This window comes from Vulpes vulpes, chromosome 1 (genome assembly GCF_048418805.1).
Source record: "Vulpes vulpes isolate BD-2025 chromosome 1, VulVul3, whole genome shotgun sequence".
NCBI classification, from domain to species: domain Eukaryota; kingdom Metazoa; phylum Chordata; class Mammalia; order Carnivora; family Canidae; genus Vulpes; species Vulpes vulpes.
In genome coordinates this window covers 21,519,229-21,534,227 of record NC_132780.1, presented here as the reverse complement: position 1 = coordinate 21,534,227, position 14,999 = coordinate 21,519,229, and the positions used below count along the sequence as shown (strand labels likewise).

Sequence of the window (14,999 nt, the reverse complement as noted above, 5' to 3'; positions counted from 1 at the left end):
GAGACTTGTCCAACAACCCACACTGAAGGGTTTTAGTCCATCCAACTCCAAGGCCCTTAACACCAAATCCAGCATCCTGGGAGTACTATATAGTACATTACCTTCCGAGGGTGGAGCTTCTGGGTTTCTAATCTATGAGGATAGCTATGTGAATAATGAATGGAGACCATTAACTGAGCACCAACTGTGTTCCAAGCACTGTGCTAGATGCTTCCATACATCTCTTTGTTTAATGGTAACAACTCAGTGTAGGAAGTATGGCTACTATTCCCAATTCACAGATGAGAGGATTGAGGCTCAGGAAAGTCAAATCCTAGTTTGTACAACCAAGAAAATAAAGAGAGACAATTCAGATCCAGGTTTGTCTTCTAGGAAACTAGATCCCTTCAAAGGTAGCCCATAAACTGAAGGAAAAAAACTTCTCCTCTGATGTATTTACCCATATTCAAAAAAATATTCTTACTGAGCTTTAGAGAAGAAATACCATAATTCGTGTACCAGGCTAGTTATTAGAGATCAGTAAATCAGGGCACTGAGAAGGATAGGACATCAACCCAAATTGGCTTAAATAAAAGCCAAATTTACTCGTTCACCTAAGAGGAATTCCTAAGGGCAAGACACACTTTGGGCATGGCTGGATCCAGGAACTCGACAAAATCAGAACCACATCTTTCCCCCCACCCACCACCATTGGTTCTGATTTTCTTTGCAATGACTCCATTATCAAGCAGGAACTCCTCTGTTAAAGACCAGATAGCTGATTGCCTCTACAAGCTTACATCCTTAACAGCTATGAACAAAGAGAAGAAGTTTGAACAAAAATCTCAGTGTCTGGCTCTCCAAAGTTAAGATCTAAAGCCCCTAACTACTTAGTCCTCCCTTTATCGATAGCGTTTGTCTTATAATCTTAGTGTTCCTCCCACAAAGACACAGAGTGTATTTCCTTACCCCGTGACTTTGGATATGGCCATGTGACTTGCATTGACTAATGGTATCTTATTGGGTGGCACATGACCATAGCTTTGAAAATCATTTGAACAAGGGAGCCTTCTCATTCAGCTATTGTAATGAGAAAAACCATGCCTGAGTTCTGTTCCCAGGAGAAAAACGGGAAATGTGTGGACCAGAGGGTCTTCTAGCTAAACCAAGCCTATGATGGTGAGCACTCATGGGCATGAGCAACCCTAGCCAAGATCAGAAGAACCACCCAGATGACACCAACCCAAATTAGCTAACCCTCAGCTGATTGACGATTAACAGCAGTAAGTGACATGTTTTAATACAGTACATTCTAGGATGGTTTTCCATGCAGCATTCTTGTGGCACTTACTAATACACTCTAGTTGGCCCAATTAGGTTCATTTATCCACCACTACCAAATAATAGTAATCAGGGATTGAATGCTCTGCCATGAGCCTTTGCTTGGACAGGAAGGTGGAACCAGCACCACCATGACCGGAAGAGGAAAACAATAGAGTTTTCCAGAAAAAAGTCAGAGCACTGTATGATATATTTGCACATAGATCCGTGTCAAACATCCATCAACAATTCCTGAGGAAGTCATTCATGGGGTCCAGATTCCTGGCCGTGGCAACACACGCGTCCCAGGGCAGCCCTCACCTCCTTGTTTCGAAGGCTGTAGATGAGGGGGTTGAGCATGGGGGTTACCAGGGTGTAGGACAAGGACACCACCTGCTTGCTCTCCGGGGAGTAGCTGGCCTTGGGTTGCAAGTGGATGACCCCCGTGGTGCCATAAAACAGAAGCACCACGACGAAGTGAGAGGCGCACGTGGACAGGGCCTTGTGGCGCCCCCTGGCGGATGGCATCCGCAGCACGGTGGCCAGAATCTTGGTGTAGGACGCGGCTATCAGGCAGAAGGGAACCATGATAACCAGCACCGTGGCCGCCAACACGTGGGCCTCGAAGACTCTGGTGTCTGCACACACCAGGCTCAGCAGAGGCGCGATGTCACAGAAGAAGTGGCGGATGCCTCGGGGCCCGCAGAAGGGGAAGCGGAACAGCCAGACGGTGAAGACCAGAGACACAGGGACGCCAGCCAGCCAGCACGTGGCGGCCAGCAGGTGGCAGAGCCGCGGGCTCACGATGGCGCCATAGCGCAGAGGCCTGCAGATGGCCACGTAGCGGTCCCAGGCCATGGTCGTCAGGAGGAAGCACTCGGACGTGACGCAGGACAACACCAGCAGCAGCTGCAGGGCGCAGCCGGCGGGAGACACGCCCCGCCCGGGCCGCAGCAGGGTCAGAAGCAGCCGCGGCACGATGTCCAGCGAGAAGCACATCTCCACCAGGGCCAGGTGGCGCAGGAACAGGTACATGGGCGCGCGCAGGGCCGGGTCCAGGGCGGTCAGCAGCACGATGAGCGCGTTGCCCAGCAGCGTGAGCAGGAACATGGCCAGGAAGAGCGTGGCGAGCAGCGGCCGCAGCGCGGGCACGTGCGCGAAGCCCAGCAGGACCAGCTCACTGGGAGCGCAGCTCTGGTTGGCGCAGGGGGGGGCTTCGGGGGCGCCCGGGGGGGCCCAGGCGGTCGGCATGGCCCCGGGTGGGACGTGGCGGGCAGGAAGCCTGCGGGAGGGGACGGGTTGAGCTGAGGCTATGGAGAGCAGAGCTGCACCTGCCGGGGCTCTGTCTCCCCAGTGGGTGCTGCGCAGAGCAGATAAGCTCGTGCCATGTGCGGGGCCCTCCCTGAGGGCCCCCATGAGCCTGGTAGGAGATCCCGGGGCTTACAAGGCTCACAAAGCCCTGACTGGTCTGGCCCACCCATCTTCTGACCTCTCCTCCATGGAGCTGCATCCACCATGCCTGATCCTGCCTCAGGGCCTTTGCACTTGCTGTACCCTCTGGTTGAGATATTTTTCCCTTGGATGTTTGTGCTCCTGTTTCCTTCTCTTCTTAAAAATATGAACTAAGATGCCCCTCCTTCACAGAGACCTCTTCCTCTATGACCTGGTTTCAAGTATCTTCTCCACAACATGTACACACACTAGCCCCTCTCTATGACTTCATTTCATTTCTAAAACACATTTGAAGTAACTTGGCTTATTTGCTTTCTTTTCTGTCGTCTGTCTGCCCCACTTAGAGGGTCACATCTATCAGCACTTTTCTGCCTGCTTTGGAGTGGTGTCTGTGGCATGGGAAAGAGTGGCTAAAACATAGTAGGTCCTCCATAATATTCAGTCCATTTAATGATTGAGACTCTTTTCTGTAGATGACAGATAAAATAATGTTCTTTCTCCACACAAAATATTTTTTGTTCTGTTTGTCCTGAGCCTATTTTATCTCATTTTTTAAAAATGTTGGTTTTGACAACCAAATCAGTGGTTCTCAACTGGAGATGATTTAGCACCTCCTTCCCCCACTGGGGGACTGTGTATGGTGACATTTTGAGTTGTTAACAACTCAATAGAGTTGACAAATGGTGACAAAATAATGGTGACATTTGAGGTTCTATTGGCATCTACTTGGTAGAAGACAAGGGCACTGTTAAACATCATACAGTAGTGCCTGGATGGCCCAGTGGTTGAGCATCCACCATTGGCTCAGGTCGTGATCCGGGGTCCTGGGATTGAGTCCCGCATCGGGTTCCCTGCAGAGAGTGTGCTTCTCCCTCTGCCTATGTCTCTGCCTCTCTCTCTGTGTCTCTCATGAATAAATAAAATCTTTTTTAAAAACTTTATTTAAAAAAGAACATTACGAAAAGTAACAAAACTCTGGCAGGTGCACAAAATCTCTGGCAGCCCCTAATTGTATCAGTCTGTATAAAAGACTCAGGAGTTTACCAGATTCCTGTCTGAGGAGTTACTTTTTCTGGTCTATGGAAAGCTCCTAGAGGAACAGAAGGGCAATGCCATTGGTTCCTCATCCTGCCCGTGTGGGCTTCTGATTTTATTTTTAATACAGTCTTGTCTGACAGTTTTGGTTTCACCTTCACACAGTTTTTGGGAGATTCTCTTCTTCATGCAACCACGTGGACCATGGCCACAGCCTCATCAGCCTTCCCATCTCCCCTCACTGCTCAACATTCATGGTATCCACACTCAGCAAAATCTACTCCCCCTCCTGTGGAATTCCTGTCATTTCCTTTGCCCTCCTGGGAAAGACATAGATACACCTTCAGGTCAGCAGTTATGCCCAAGGAGAGAAAGAGAGGGACTAATCATGTACATGCCAAGCATTCACATAGGACTTACTGTGTACTGAGTCTCAAGCACATTACTAGTGCATGGACACAACAGTCCTATACACTAGGTACTGTTGTGCCCAAATAACCATGAACTAACAGCCTATGTCCCCACAACTCATAGAGGGAACATAGCAGCCAGTGTCTGAGCTTGGCCAGAATGATTCACCCTGGCTTCCCCAGGAGGGTGTCCACACTCATCAGGGGAGGAGGTCTCACTTGCAAACAATGGCTACCAGTCATAATGTGTTAAACACAGCAAGACAGACAGAAACAGAGACAGAAAGAGACACACAGAGAAAGAAATCAGTAAAAACCTGGTGAATCTTGGAGAATGTCTGGGGGTTTTTTAGGCCACACAGAGGATTTTGACCATTGGTCTCTTACAACAATAAGAATGCTTTTAATCCTGTAAAGGGCTCTCAAATTCTCCAGTGAAGTCCACAGAATAAGCAAAGTTCACACAAAACCTCTTGATGACCCTCTTGGAGGGCAGGGACCTTCTCTGGCATGGTCCCTGATGAACCCCCAGTGACTGACCCAGTACCTGGCACACGAAGGTGAGTCCTCTATGTGAGGACACCCTCTCTGGATAATTCCTCCTGCGATACAATTCCCAGTCAATGGCTGTTAATGTCCCTCAGAAGCCCGCCAACCCCCACCACTGGCCACATCCAGGATGATCCACGCAGAGGATACAGAATGACAACTGTCTCCTTCCATGCAGCCTCAGGTCACCTAGTATGCTCACCTCTAGATAGGAAAGGAACCATCGGCCATGAAAAAATTCCCTTAAACGATAGGTTTCATGCAAACAGCACTACTGGTGGAATGCTTGCTATAGGAGACTAAGGTTAGAGCTGAGCTACCCCACCAAATACAAAGGTGAAAGCAGCCTTGAGTGAGAGCTCAGGGCAATGGCTTAGCTGGGATGAGTGGAGGAGACTCCCTCATCTATAAAGGAAGGTGATGGTACCTCTGGCTCAGGGATGGTGGGAGGAAAAAGGGCCAGTAAGCACTTCCAACTGTTTCAGGGAGCTGACTCTAAAGCCAGCTAGATGGAGACTTAAGCCCAAGTTCTGCCATTTGCTAGCTGTGAGTTCCAAAATCTCTCTGAGCCTGCTTCCTTGCCTGCAGACTGATGGTGTCTACCCCGATAAGACTGCTGAGAATTTGCTGAGATCATGCACAAGGCTTAGGACACAATGAGCATTCAATAACTGACAGAAGTGATCATCTGCCTCATCACCACCATTATTATCATCATCCTCTTCATCGCCAACTTTCATCGCCATCATCATCACCATCATCATCACCATCACCATCATCATGATCACCATCACCATTATCATCATCACCATCATCATCATTGTCATCATCACCATCAATATCATCATCATCATCACCATTACCATCATCATATCATCATCACCATGACCACCACCATCATCATCACCATCGCCATCAAAGAATGATGGTCATGGGGAACCCCAGCCCTTTCTTCCCCTTGCAGCCTGGAGCCCTTACCTTCACAGAGGACCCACTTACCTTCTGCTTCTTGGTCTGTCTGAAAGTGAGGACAAAGTTCTGACTGTCCCCCTTGATCCAGGAGTTTCCAGGGCTGACTGGGATTACAGGAGCCAGAGATTTCAATCTTTGGCTCTGGCCACACAATGAGAGCCCTAAGGACCTAACCCACAGAGAATTCTGCTCATTACCAAATTGGCGCTTGTGTGTTCCATGTGAAGGCAGAGGGAATTGGGGAGTGAGGAGCCTCTGCTTCTCTGAAGACTCTAGTCTCCACTACATTCCTTCCCCTGGGCTTCTCCATCTTGTGTTCCTACTGAACTCTTGCTTCCAGAATGTTGCAGAAGGGCTATATACTGTCTGCTCCTATCACCCATATAAGAAATCCATTCTTTTCATCTTGGCATTCAAGGTCCCCAGAAATCTGCCCCTGCCCACCTCCCCGTCTTTATGTCTTAACGTGTCCTTGCTATGATTCCCCCACTGCCCCATAACTCTTGGTTACATCAAGGGAGCTGAGATAATCACTGTGCTTATGATTTATGTTTTTTCATGTGTGTCTGCCATGCTTCAATAGCAGAAGTAAAAATAGCCATTTGAAGGGACTTATTTTAGGCAGTGGCAGTAGTAGCTATTGAGGGATTGGGTGTTGGGCTTTGCAATCACAATTCCACCCTTGTGTGCTTGGGTGAAGGGTGTGAGCCCTGTGATCCACAGTTTCCCCTTCTGGAAAAGCACCTGCCTTCCAATATTGCATGCATATGTAATGACCAAGGATCAACATAAATCCTGCTTCTAAGTAATTAGCACAGTGCCTTGTTCTTCCTGTGCCATCAATAGCCGAGCTCTGGTTCTAGCATTACTTCACGCCTAACCACATCACTGCACCTCCAGGGCCTGCATTACATTCGTATCACATTGTGAGCACTTAATAAGTGTTTGGAGAGTGAGTGAATGAGTGAGTGAGTGATGACTGCTGTCAACTGCTGAATGCTTATTTTGCTGTGAGTCAGTTTAGTAAGTCACAGACAGCATTAAGAATGGGATAGAGTGGAGAATATTGGCATCTCTGGATGTAAAGATTAGGGAAGTTCCAGATATATTTCTGTCTATGTCCCTTTCTACTTCAATACGTCCATTTCCATAGACATATCTATGTCACGTCTGTGTTGGAATCAATGTTGCTGTATCTGCATGTCTATCTCTTTGTCCATATTTGTGTCTATATTAATTTTAGATGCTACAGATAGGTGAGATCATAAAACATTTGTCTTTGTTTGGCTTATCTGATTTATCACAATGGCCTCCAGGTCCACCCATGTTGTCACAAATGGCTTAGGTCTGACCACCTGTGTGTGACTGCCATGCATTTCCTACTGGCTGTCTTTTACCTGTTTGTGCCTCCATTTTGTGATTGTAATGTGTAGAGTAAGGATCACAGTACCATCTGCCTGATAAGGATATTCTGCAGCTTGAGTTTCAACATGTAAAGCCCTTCTGAAAATGCTTGGCACATAATAAACTCTATATAAAAGTGTTAGCTATTGTATCTGGCTTACAATGAATGTTTTACACCAATTGTAATTCAAAACCAAACCCAAAAAACAAAACATGAAAGTCCATGCCTGACATACCTATCTTGACAATGATTGTATTGGATTAGCCTTTTGCCCTGTATCAGAGGTTAGTGGCCAACTATGGCTCTGTGCCCATTGTCTACAGCCAGAAAGAAAGAAAAAGAAAGAAAGAAAGAAAGAAAGAAAGAAAGAAAGAAAGCAGAGGAGGTTTTTACATCATTAAATAAATGGTTGGGAAGAACTGTTATTCAAAATAGTACTAGAAGTCCTAGCCTCATCAATCAGACAAAAAAAAAAAAAAAAAGAAATAAAAGGCATTCAAATTGGCAAAGAAGTCAAACTCTCTCTCTTCGCAGATGACATAATACTATATATAGAAGACCCAAAAAATTCCACCCCAAGATTGCTAGAACTCATACAGCAATTTAACAATGTGGCAGGATACAAAATCAATGCACAGAAATCAGTGGCATTACTATACACTAACAATCAGATGGAAGAAATATAAATTAAGGAGCGAATCCCATTTACAATTGCACCCAAAACCATAAGATACCTAGGAATAAACCTAACTGAAGAAGAAAGGATCTATACTCTAAAAACTACAGAACCCTTAGGAAAGAGATCAAGGAAGACACAAAGAGATGGAAAAACATTCCATGTTCATGGACTGAAAGAATAAATATTGTGAAAATGTCTGTGCTGCCCAGAGCAATTTACACATTCAGGCAATCCCTATCAAAATACCATGGACTTTCTTCACAGAGTTGGAACAAATAATCTTAAGCTTGTATGGAACCAGAAAAGGGCCTGAATAGCCAGAGAAATGTTGAAAAAATAAAACCAAAGCTGGAGACATCACAATGCCAGATTTCAAGCTGTATTTCAAAGCTGTTATCATCAAGACAGATACATAGATCAATGGAACAGAATAGATAACCCAGAAATTTACCCTCAATTCTATGGCCAACTCATCTTCGACAAAGCAGGAAAGAATATCCAATGGAAAGAAAGATAGTCTCTTCAATAAATAGTGTTGGGAAAACTGGAAAGCCATGTGCAGAATAATGAAACTGGACCATTCTCTTACACCATACACAAAGGTAAACTCAAAATGGTTGAAAGATTTAAAGTGAGACAAGAATCTATCAAAATCCAAGAAGAGAATACAGGCAACAACGTTTTTGAACTTGGCCACAGCAACTTCTTGCTAGACACATCTATGAAGGCAAGGGAAACAAAAGCAAAAATGAACTATTGGGACCCCTTCAAGATAAAAAGCTTCTGCACAGCAAAGGAAACAGTCAACAAAACTAAAAGACAACCTACAGAATGAGAGAAGATATTTGCAAATGACCTATCAGATAAAGGGCTAGTATCCAAGATTTATAAAGAATTTATCACGCTCAACACCCAAGCAACAAACAATCCAGTCATGAAGTGGGCAGAAGACATGAACAGACATCTCTCCAAAGAAGACATACACATGGCCAACAGGCAAATGAAAAAATGCTCCACATCACTTGCCATCAAGTAAATACAAATCAAAACCAAAATGAGATACCACTTTACACCAATGTGAATGGCTAAAGTTAACAAGACAGGAAACAACAAATATTGGAGAGGATGCGAAGAAAGGGGAACCCTCTTGCGCTATTGGTGGGAATGCAAACTGGTACAGCCACTCTGGAAAACAGTGTGGACGTTCCTCAAGAAGCTAAAAATAGAGTGACCCTATGACCCATCAATTGCACTACTGGGTATTTACCCCAAAGATACTGATGTAGTGAAACGACAGGACACCGGCACCCCAATGTTTTAATTTTTTTTATTATTTTTATTTATGATAGGAACACAGTGAGAGAGAGAGGCAGAGACACAGGCAGAGGGAGAAGCAGGCTCCATGCACCGGGAGCCTGACGTGGGATTCGATCCCAGATCTCCAGGATCGCGCCCTGGGCCAAAGGCAGGCGCCAAACCGCTGTGCCACCCAGGGATCCCTATAGCAGCAATGTCCACAATAGCCAAACTGTGGAAGGAGCCGCATGTCCTTTGACAGATGAATGGATAAGGAGGATGTGGTCTATATATACAAAGGAATGTTATTCAGGCATCAGAAGAGACAAATACCCACCATTTGTTTCAACGTGGATAGAACTGGAGGGTATTATACTGAGTGAAATAAGTCAATTGGAGAAGGATAATCATCATAGGGTTTCAATCATATATGGAATATAAGAAATAGTGAAAAGGATTATAAGGGAAAGGAGGGAAACTGAGTGGGGAAAAATTAGAGAGGAAGACAAACCATGAGAGACTCCTAACTCTGGGAAACAAAAAAAGGGTTGAAGAAGGGAAGGTAGGCGGGGGGATGGGGTAACTGGGTGCACTAAGGAGGGCACTTGATGGGATGAGCACTGGGTGTTACACTATATGTTGCAAATTGAACTCCAATAAAAAATATACCAAAAAATAAATACATAAATAAATAAAATCTATTTAAAACTGTATTATTCTGTGTTCTTTTAAATAAAAAGAAAAACAAACAAAAATGGTTGGAAAGAAAATCAAAAGAATAATATTTTGGGATACATGAGCATTATATATAATTCAAATCTCAGTGTCTCTAAAAAAGGAGGTTTGGGGACACAGCCTGGCTCCCTCATTTGTGCACTGTCTCTGGCTGCCATCAGGCTACAATGGCAAACCTGAGAGGTTACAACAGAAAGTACAGAGCTGGCAAAGCTGAGAATATTTACTATCTGGCCCTTTGCAGAAAATGTGGTAGGACCTCTGACCTATGCACAGAAATTCATAGAGACAGAATGTACCTAAGGTGCATGGAAGGTCAGAGAGAGGGAGCCACATGTGCAAGATCGCAGAGCTAGGTGTCCAGCCCTGTGTTTCCAGCCCCTCTGGGTCAGCCCAGTGCAGAGCCCGACCCCCAGAGCCAAGCGAGGGCCCAGCAGGCTGCGGGGCACACCTGGGGATTTTGCAGGCTATACATGAGTGGGTTCAGGACCGAGGTGATGATGAATAGCTTGTGGTGTTCGGTGGGGAGGCGCTAGAGTCCCAGGGGCGCAGGTACCTGGTGGCCACGCCACCATCTAAAAGAGCCGCTCCAGCCAGCCAGGTGGGAGCTGCAGGTGGGCTGGGCTGAGAGAGGGCTCTTAGCTGGCCCTGGTCACCAGAATCCAGGTGTGGGATGCGAGAATGAAGGCCAAAGGCACAGAGAGAATGGTGTGCCCAAGCCAAAGACCACAGTTGGCTGTGGTGTGGACACACGCTGTCCTCAGCGCCTCAGCTGCTGGCACAAGTGGTCACTGCCCCCCAACCTCACCCCCACCAGAAGGTGCATCATGCACCTGGGGCAGCAGGCCCCACGCCAGGGGCCACCAGGAGCCAAGTGATGCCAGGTAGATCCAGGCCCCGTGGAGGTCAGGGCTATGCCAGGTGCAGCCAGGACCCCATGGACTTAGGGGCGATGCTGGGTGGAGCCGGGTCCCAGTGGAGGTTGGGGCGATGTCAGGTGCAGCCAGGACCCCACGGAGGCCGGGGTGATGCCAGGTGGAGCCAGGTCCCGTGGAGGTCAGGGTGATGCCAGGTGGAGCCGGGTCCCGGCGGATGTGGGAACGATGCCAAGTGGAGTCAGTCAGAGTCATGTGAGGTGGAGCCAGGCTCGCACAGAGGTCAGGGGGGCCAGTGCAGCCAGGTCCCCTCAAAGTCAGCGCGATGCCAGGTGAGCAGGCAGGGCATCCCAGGGAGGGTGGTGGGCAGCCGGCCTGTGAGCCAGTGCTGCAGAAGCCTAGTTGTCTCTACGTGTTTTCTTCCTTCTTTTCCCTCTGCCTAAAGCTTATTTTCATGCACTTGGCTTCCTTTCTTCTCCCTTGTCTCTCCCTCCATCCCTACAGCTCCTGGCTCCTCACAGTTCTCACCTCCTCTCTCCCTGCAGACTTCTCTGCCCAGACCCTCTCCACCTTCGGTCTGCTGGATTCTTTCCCTCATGGGCCTTTTCTTCTGTTGCCTCATCTTTCATCAACCCTCCCCTTCTTCTCCCTCCTCAGTTCCAGCCCTTGTGTGGGGGCGGGGGACAGTGGGGCAGTGGGGCAGTGGGGTATCCGTCCCGCCTCCCTCCTGGAATGGGCAAACACAGGGCAGGCCCAGACAGATGAGAAATCTGACATGTTCCTCCCAAGGGAAGATCCTCCCCAGGAAGTCTCTGCAGGACACCCACCCTCCAACAGCCGCAGAACTTTCCTGGCCTTGCTCCCAGCCAGCCACACCCCTAGAGTTGACCCCAGAGCCCAGCACTGAAGAGGTGCCTGTATGTATTTGTTGGAAGAATGGAGGCTAGTCGCTGAGGGTGAAGGTGTCCCCAATGCGTTGGTTCTGTAAAAAGTCTGCCTGTGTCATAGAATAAAGATATGGAATGTGCCTCAGTTTCGTCATTTGTAAGATGCAGACAATTACCATATCTAACCTACAAATTATTTGAAGAGTATAAAAGTTAAGTAAACAGTGTTTTATTTATTTTTTTAAAGATTTTATTTATGTACTCATGAGAGACACACAGAGAGAGGCAGAGACATAGGCAGAGGGAGAAGCAGGAAGTTAGCTCATCATTGTATCTCCAGCAGCTAACCCCAAATCTAGCTCATGCAGTGTACACAAAATGTATTTTTTTTTACAAAATGTATTTTTGAATAAAGAGAAAAACACACGTGAGTACAGACATGCACATCGACTTCTAATGATTCTAATTCCTCTCTTTTTTTTTAAGATTTTATTTTTAAGTAATTTCTACACCCACCATGGGGCTTGAAGTCACGACCCTGAGATCAAGAGCCTCATGCTCCACCTATCAAGACAGCCAGACACCCCATAATTCTCTTTCTACAAAGTTGTAGCAAGCACCTCCCACTGGCCTCTACATTATTTTCAACAGATCTGACCATGCTTCCATTTAGATTCTAAATGTCTCATTGGTCCTCACCCAGCAATTTCGACTTTCACACTAGAGACAGCTCAACAGACCCGTCCCCAATAGGAATGGGAACTCGTTATCCATAGATCAATAATCAGGTCTGGGAGTATAATGCTGTTATAATAGTGTTTACTGGGATGCCTGGGTGGCTCAGTGGTTAAGTTTGGGGGTGACTGGATGGCTCAGTTGAGCGAATCACTCTGGATCTCAGGGTGGTGAGTGAGTTCAAGCCCCACAATGGGTGTAGAAACTACTTTTAAAAAATCCTAGAGCACCTGGGTGGCTCAGTGGTTGAGCGTCTGCTTTTGGCTCAGGTTGTGATTCCAAGGTCCTGGGATCGAGTCCCACATCAGGCTCCCCTCAGGGAGCCTGCTTCTCCCTTTGCCTATGTCTTGCCTCTCTCTCTGTGTCTCTGATGAATAAAAAAATAAAATCTTTTTTAAAAATAAAATTAAATAATTTTAATTCCAGTACAGCTAACCCAGTGTTATTTAGTTTCAAGTGTACTATATAGTGATTAGAAAACAAATTTGTTTAAAAACTTAATTACTGTAAATATTTATTAATACAATATTTGGCAAAGTTAAAGAAGAAATTTCAAAAAATTAAAAAGGAGATTTTTTTGAAACCAGTATTATACTACATGCTAACTGACTAGAATTTAAATTAAAACTTTTAAAATGCACATAAATAAAGGCATACCTTGAAAATAGAAAAATAAATAAACAAAAATGAGATTTTTTAAAAAGATTTTATTTATTTATTCATGAGAGACACACAGAGAGAAGCAGACACGTAAGCAGAGGGAGAAGCAGGCTCCCTGCAGGGGAGCCCAATGTGGGACTCGATCCCAGGACCTCGAGATCACAACCTGAGCCAAAGGCAGATGCTTAACCACTGAGACACCCAGGTGTCCCTTACTTAGGATCTCTTATTGGGCTCTATCTTGGCATGTGATTGAGAGCCAACCCTCAGGCAGCAGCCTTTCAATTATGCAAGTATGTACAGTCCAGGGGGATCATAAGCATTTGTGCCAGGTGATCTAGAGGTACCTGGGTGGCAGAACTCGGGTCCCAAGATGGGTGTGTGAGCTCCTGTCTGGGAGATGCTGGCCAGCTGTCCTGAGGCAGAGGGACAGCGTCAACACTGCCATGCACCTGCCCCCAATCCCAGAGAGTGCAGGGTAGGGTGCTAGGGGCAAGGCAAGCCAGAAGCCTGCCCCTCCAGCCAAAGCTCTGGGAAAAGCAAACAGGCCTTTTTCACTGAAAAACCAGTGAAAACTGTGAAAAACACAGCTGTGTTTCCATCTGCTGTGTGTGCCGTACCCTGGGGGTGACAGCCTGCTAAGAACTGTCTCTCTGATTGTTACAGTCTCATGGGATCCAGGAAGGATCCCCAGGACAGCGAGCAAGGGGTGACTCCCCTGGGCCTCTGCCACAAAGTAACATCAGTATCTTCAAGTCTGTGAGATGGTGGGTTTTAGTGTGGAGTTCTCTTAGGGGGGACCTGAGTGGTTCAGTTGGTGAAGCACCTGCCTTTGGCTCAGGTCATAATCTCAGGGTCCTGGGATCGAGTCCCAGGTTGGGCTCCCTGCTCAGTGGGGAGGCTGCTTCTCCCTCTGCCTGCAGCTCCTCCTACTTGTGTTCATGCTCTCTCTCTGTCAAATAAATAAAGTCGAAAAAAATATTGGAGTTCTCTTAGTACAATGTTCTTGAAAGTCAATAAAATCCCTGAAAATCAGAAAGTCTGTTGGATTAAAAAAGAAAGAAAGAAATCCTTTTTAAGATATTTTTATTTATAAGTTTAAAAAAATTTCCCTGAAATATGTTAATGTACATAATTCTCTGAGAAAATGGCCTGTGGCAGAGGAGGCGCCCTGTAAGCATACAGCTGTGATAACCCTTGCTGTGATTATTACTAGCATCATCTGTGGCTATTATCCATATTGTTATCTCCCTATATCCCAAGCTCCAGCCACCATAGTTCATTGTACTTAAGCCCTTTTGTATCAGGGCTCCTTTTTTTTTTTTTTTAACTTTATTTACTTACATCATCTTTATAACCCTGTGGGGCTTGAACTCATGACCCTGAGATCAAGAGTCGCCTTCAGAGAAAAGTTGTAGATAGTGGTCTCAGAGTGAACACAAGTCTTGTGCAGGCAGCATGTGCACAGCTGTGCCGACAATGCGGTGAATGTAATGAACTTGATGTTAAGAATCCTTGCTTTCCAAATACTCCCACATTTTGGAAAGGAATTTGATTTCTTGGACTTATGGTTTTTTAGGGATTTGAGAGGTCAAAAAACTCCAATGAGCAGGTGTGTACATGACTCGGGCTCAGGAGAGGAAGGATGGCTGGCGGCAGATATTTGAGACGATTGAACACCCTCAGCGTCTGAGAGCCTCCTGAAGTCCTGGGGGCAGGTGAGGACATGCAGGAGAGGTGACAGCAGAAGCAGCGTGAACCTTGTGGGCCATGACTGTTCTTGACAAGGGGGACACCATTCCCAGGAAATTGCTCTCAGAAACATGCTCATGCACAAATAGTTTGCACAGTGGAGTCTCTGAGGTACAAACACCTTGCTGGTGTGGGTCCCCTGGGAATCCACAGAAATCTGCTCCCTCCTTTATGATGAGGCAGCTTGGCAATTCCACATCCTCAGAGCAGGGTGGCCAGATGGTTCCCCAATACCATCTGGGGGGCAGTGTGTCCGAG

General features: G+C 46.5%; 1 protein-coding gene across 1 annotated transcript; it reads right to left on the bottom strand.

Annotated features, from left to right (window-relative positions):
* Window positions 1-1,560: 1,560 nt before the first annotated feature.
* On the bottom strand, window positions 1,561-2,550 carry LOC112909366 (olfactory receptor 10A7-like). Its single transcript, XM_025985271.2, has one exon. The coding sequence runs from the start codon at window positions 2,548-2,550 to the stop codon at window positions 1,561-1,563; it is 990 nt and encodes a 329-aa protein (XP_025841056.2).
* Between the last annotated feature and the right edge of the window lie 12,449 nt (window positions 2,551-14,999).

What these genes read in the sequence shown, in the direction of transcription:
- LOC112909366 (XM_025985271.2), bottom strand. Translation starts at nt 2,550, where the DNA reads ATGCCGACCGCCTGGGCCCCCCCGGGCGCCCCCGAAGCCCCCCCCTGC.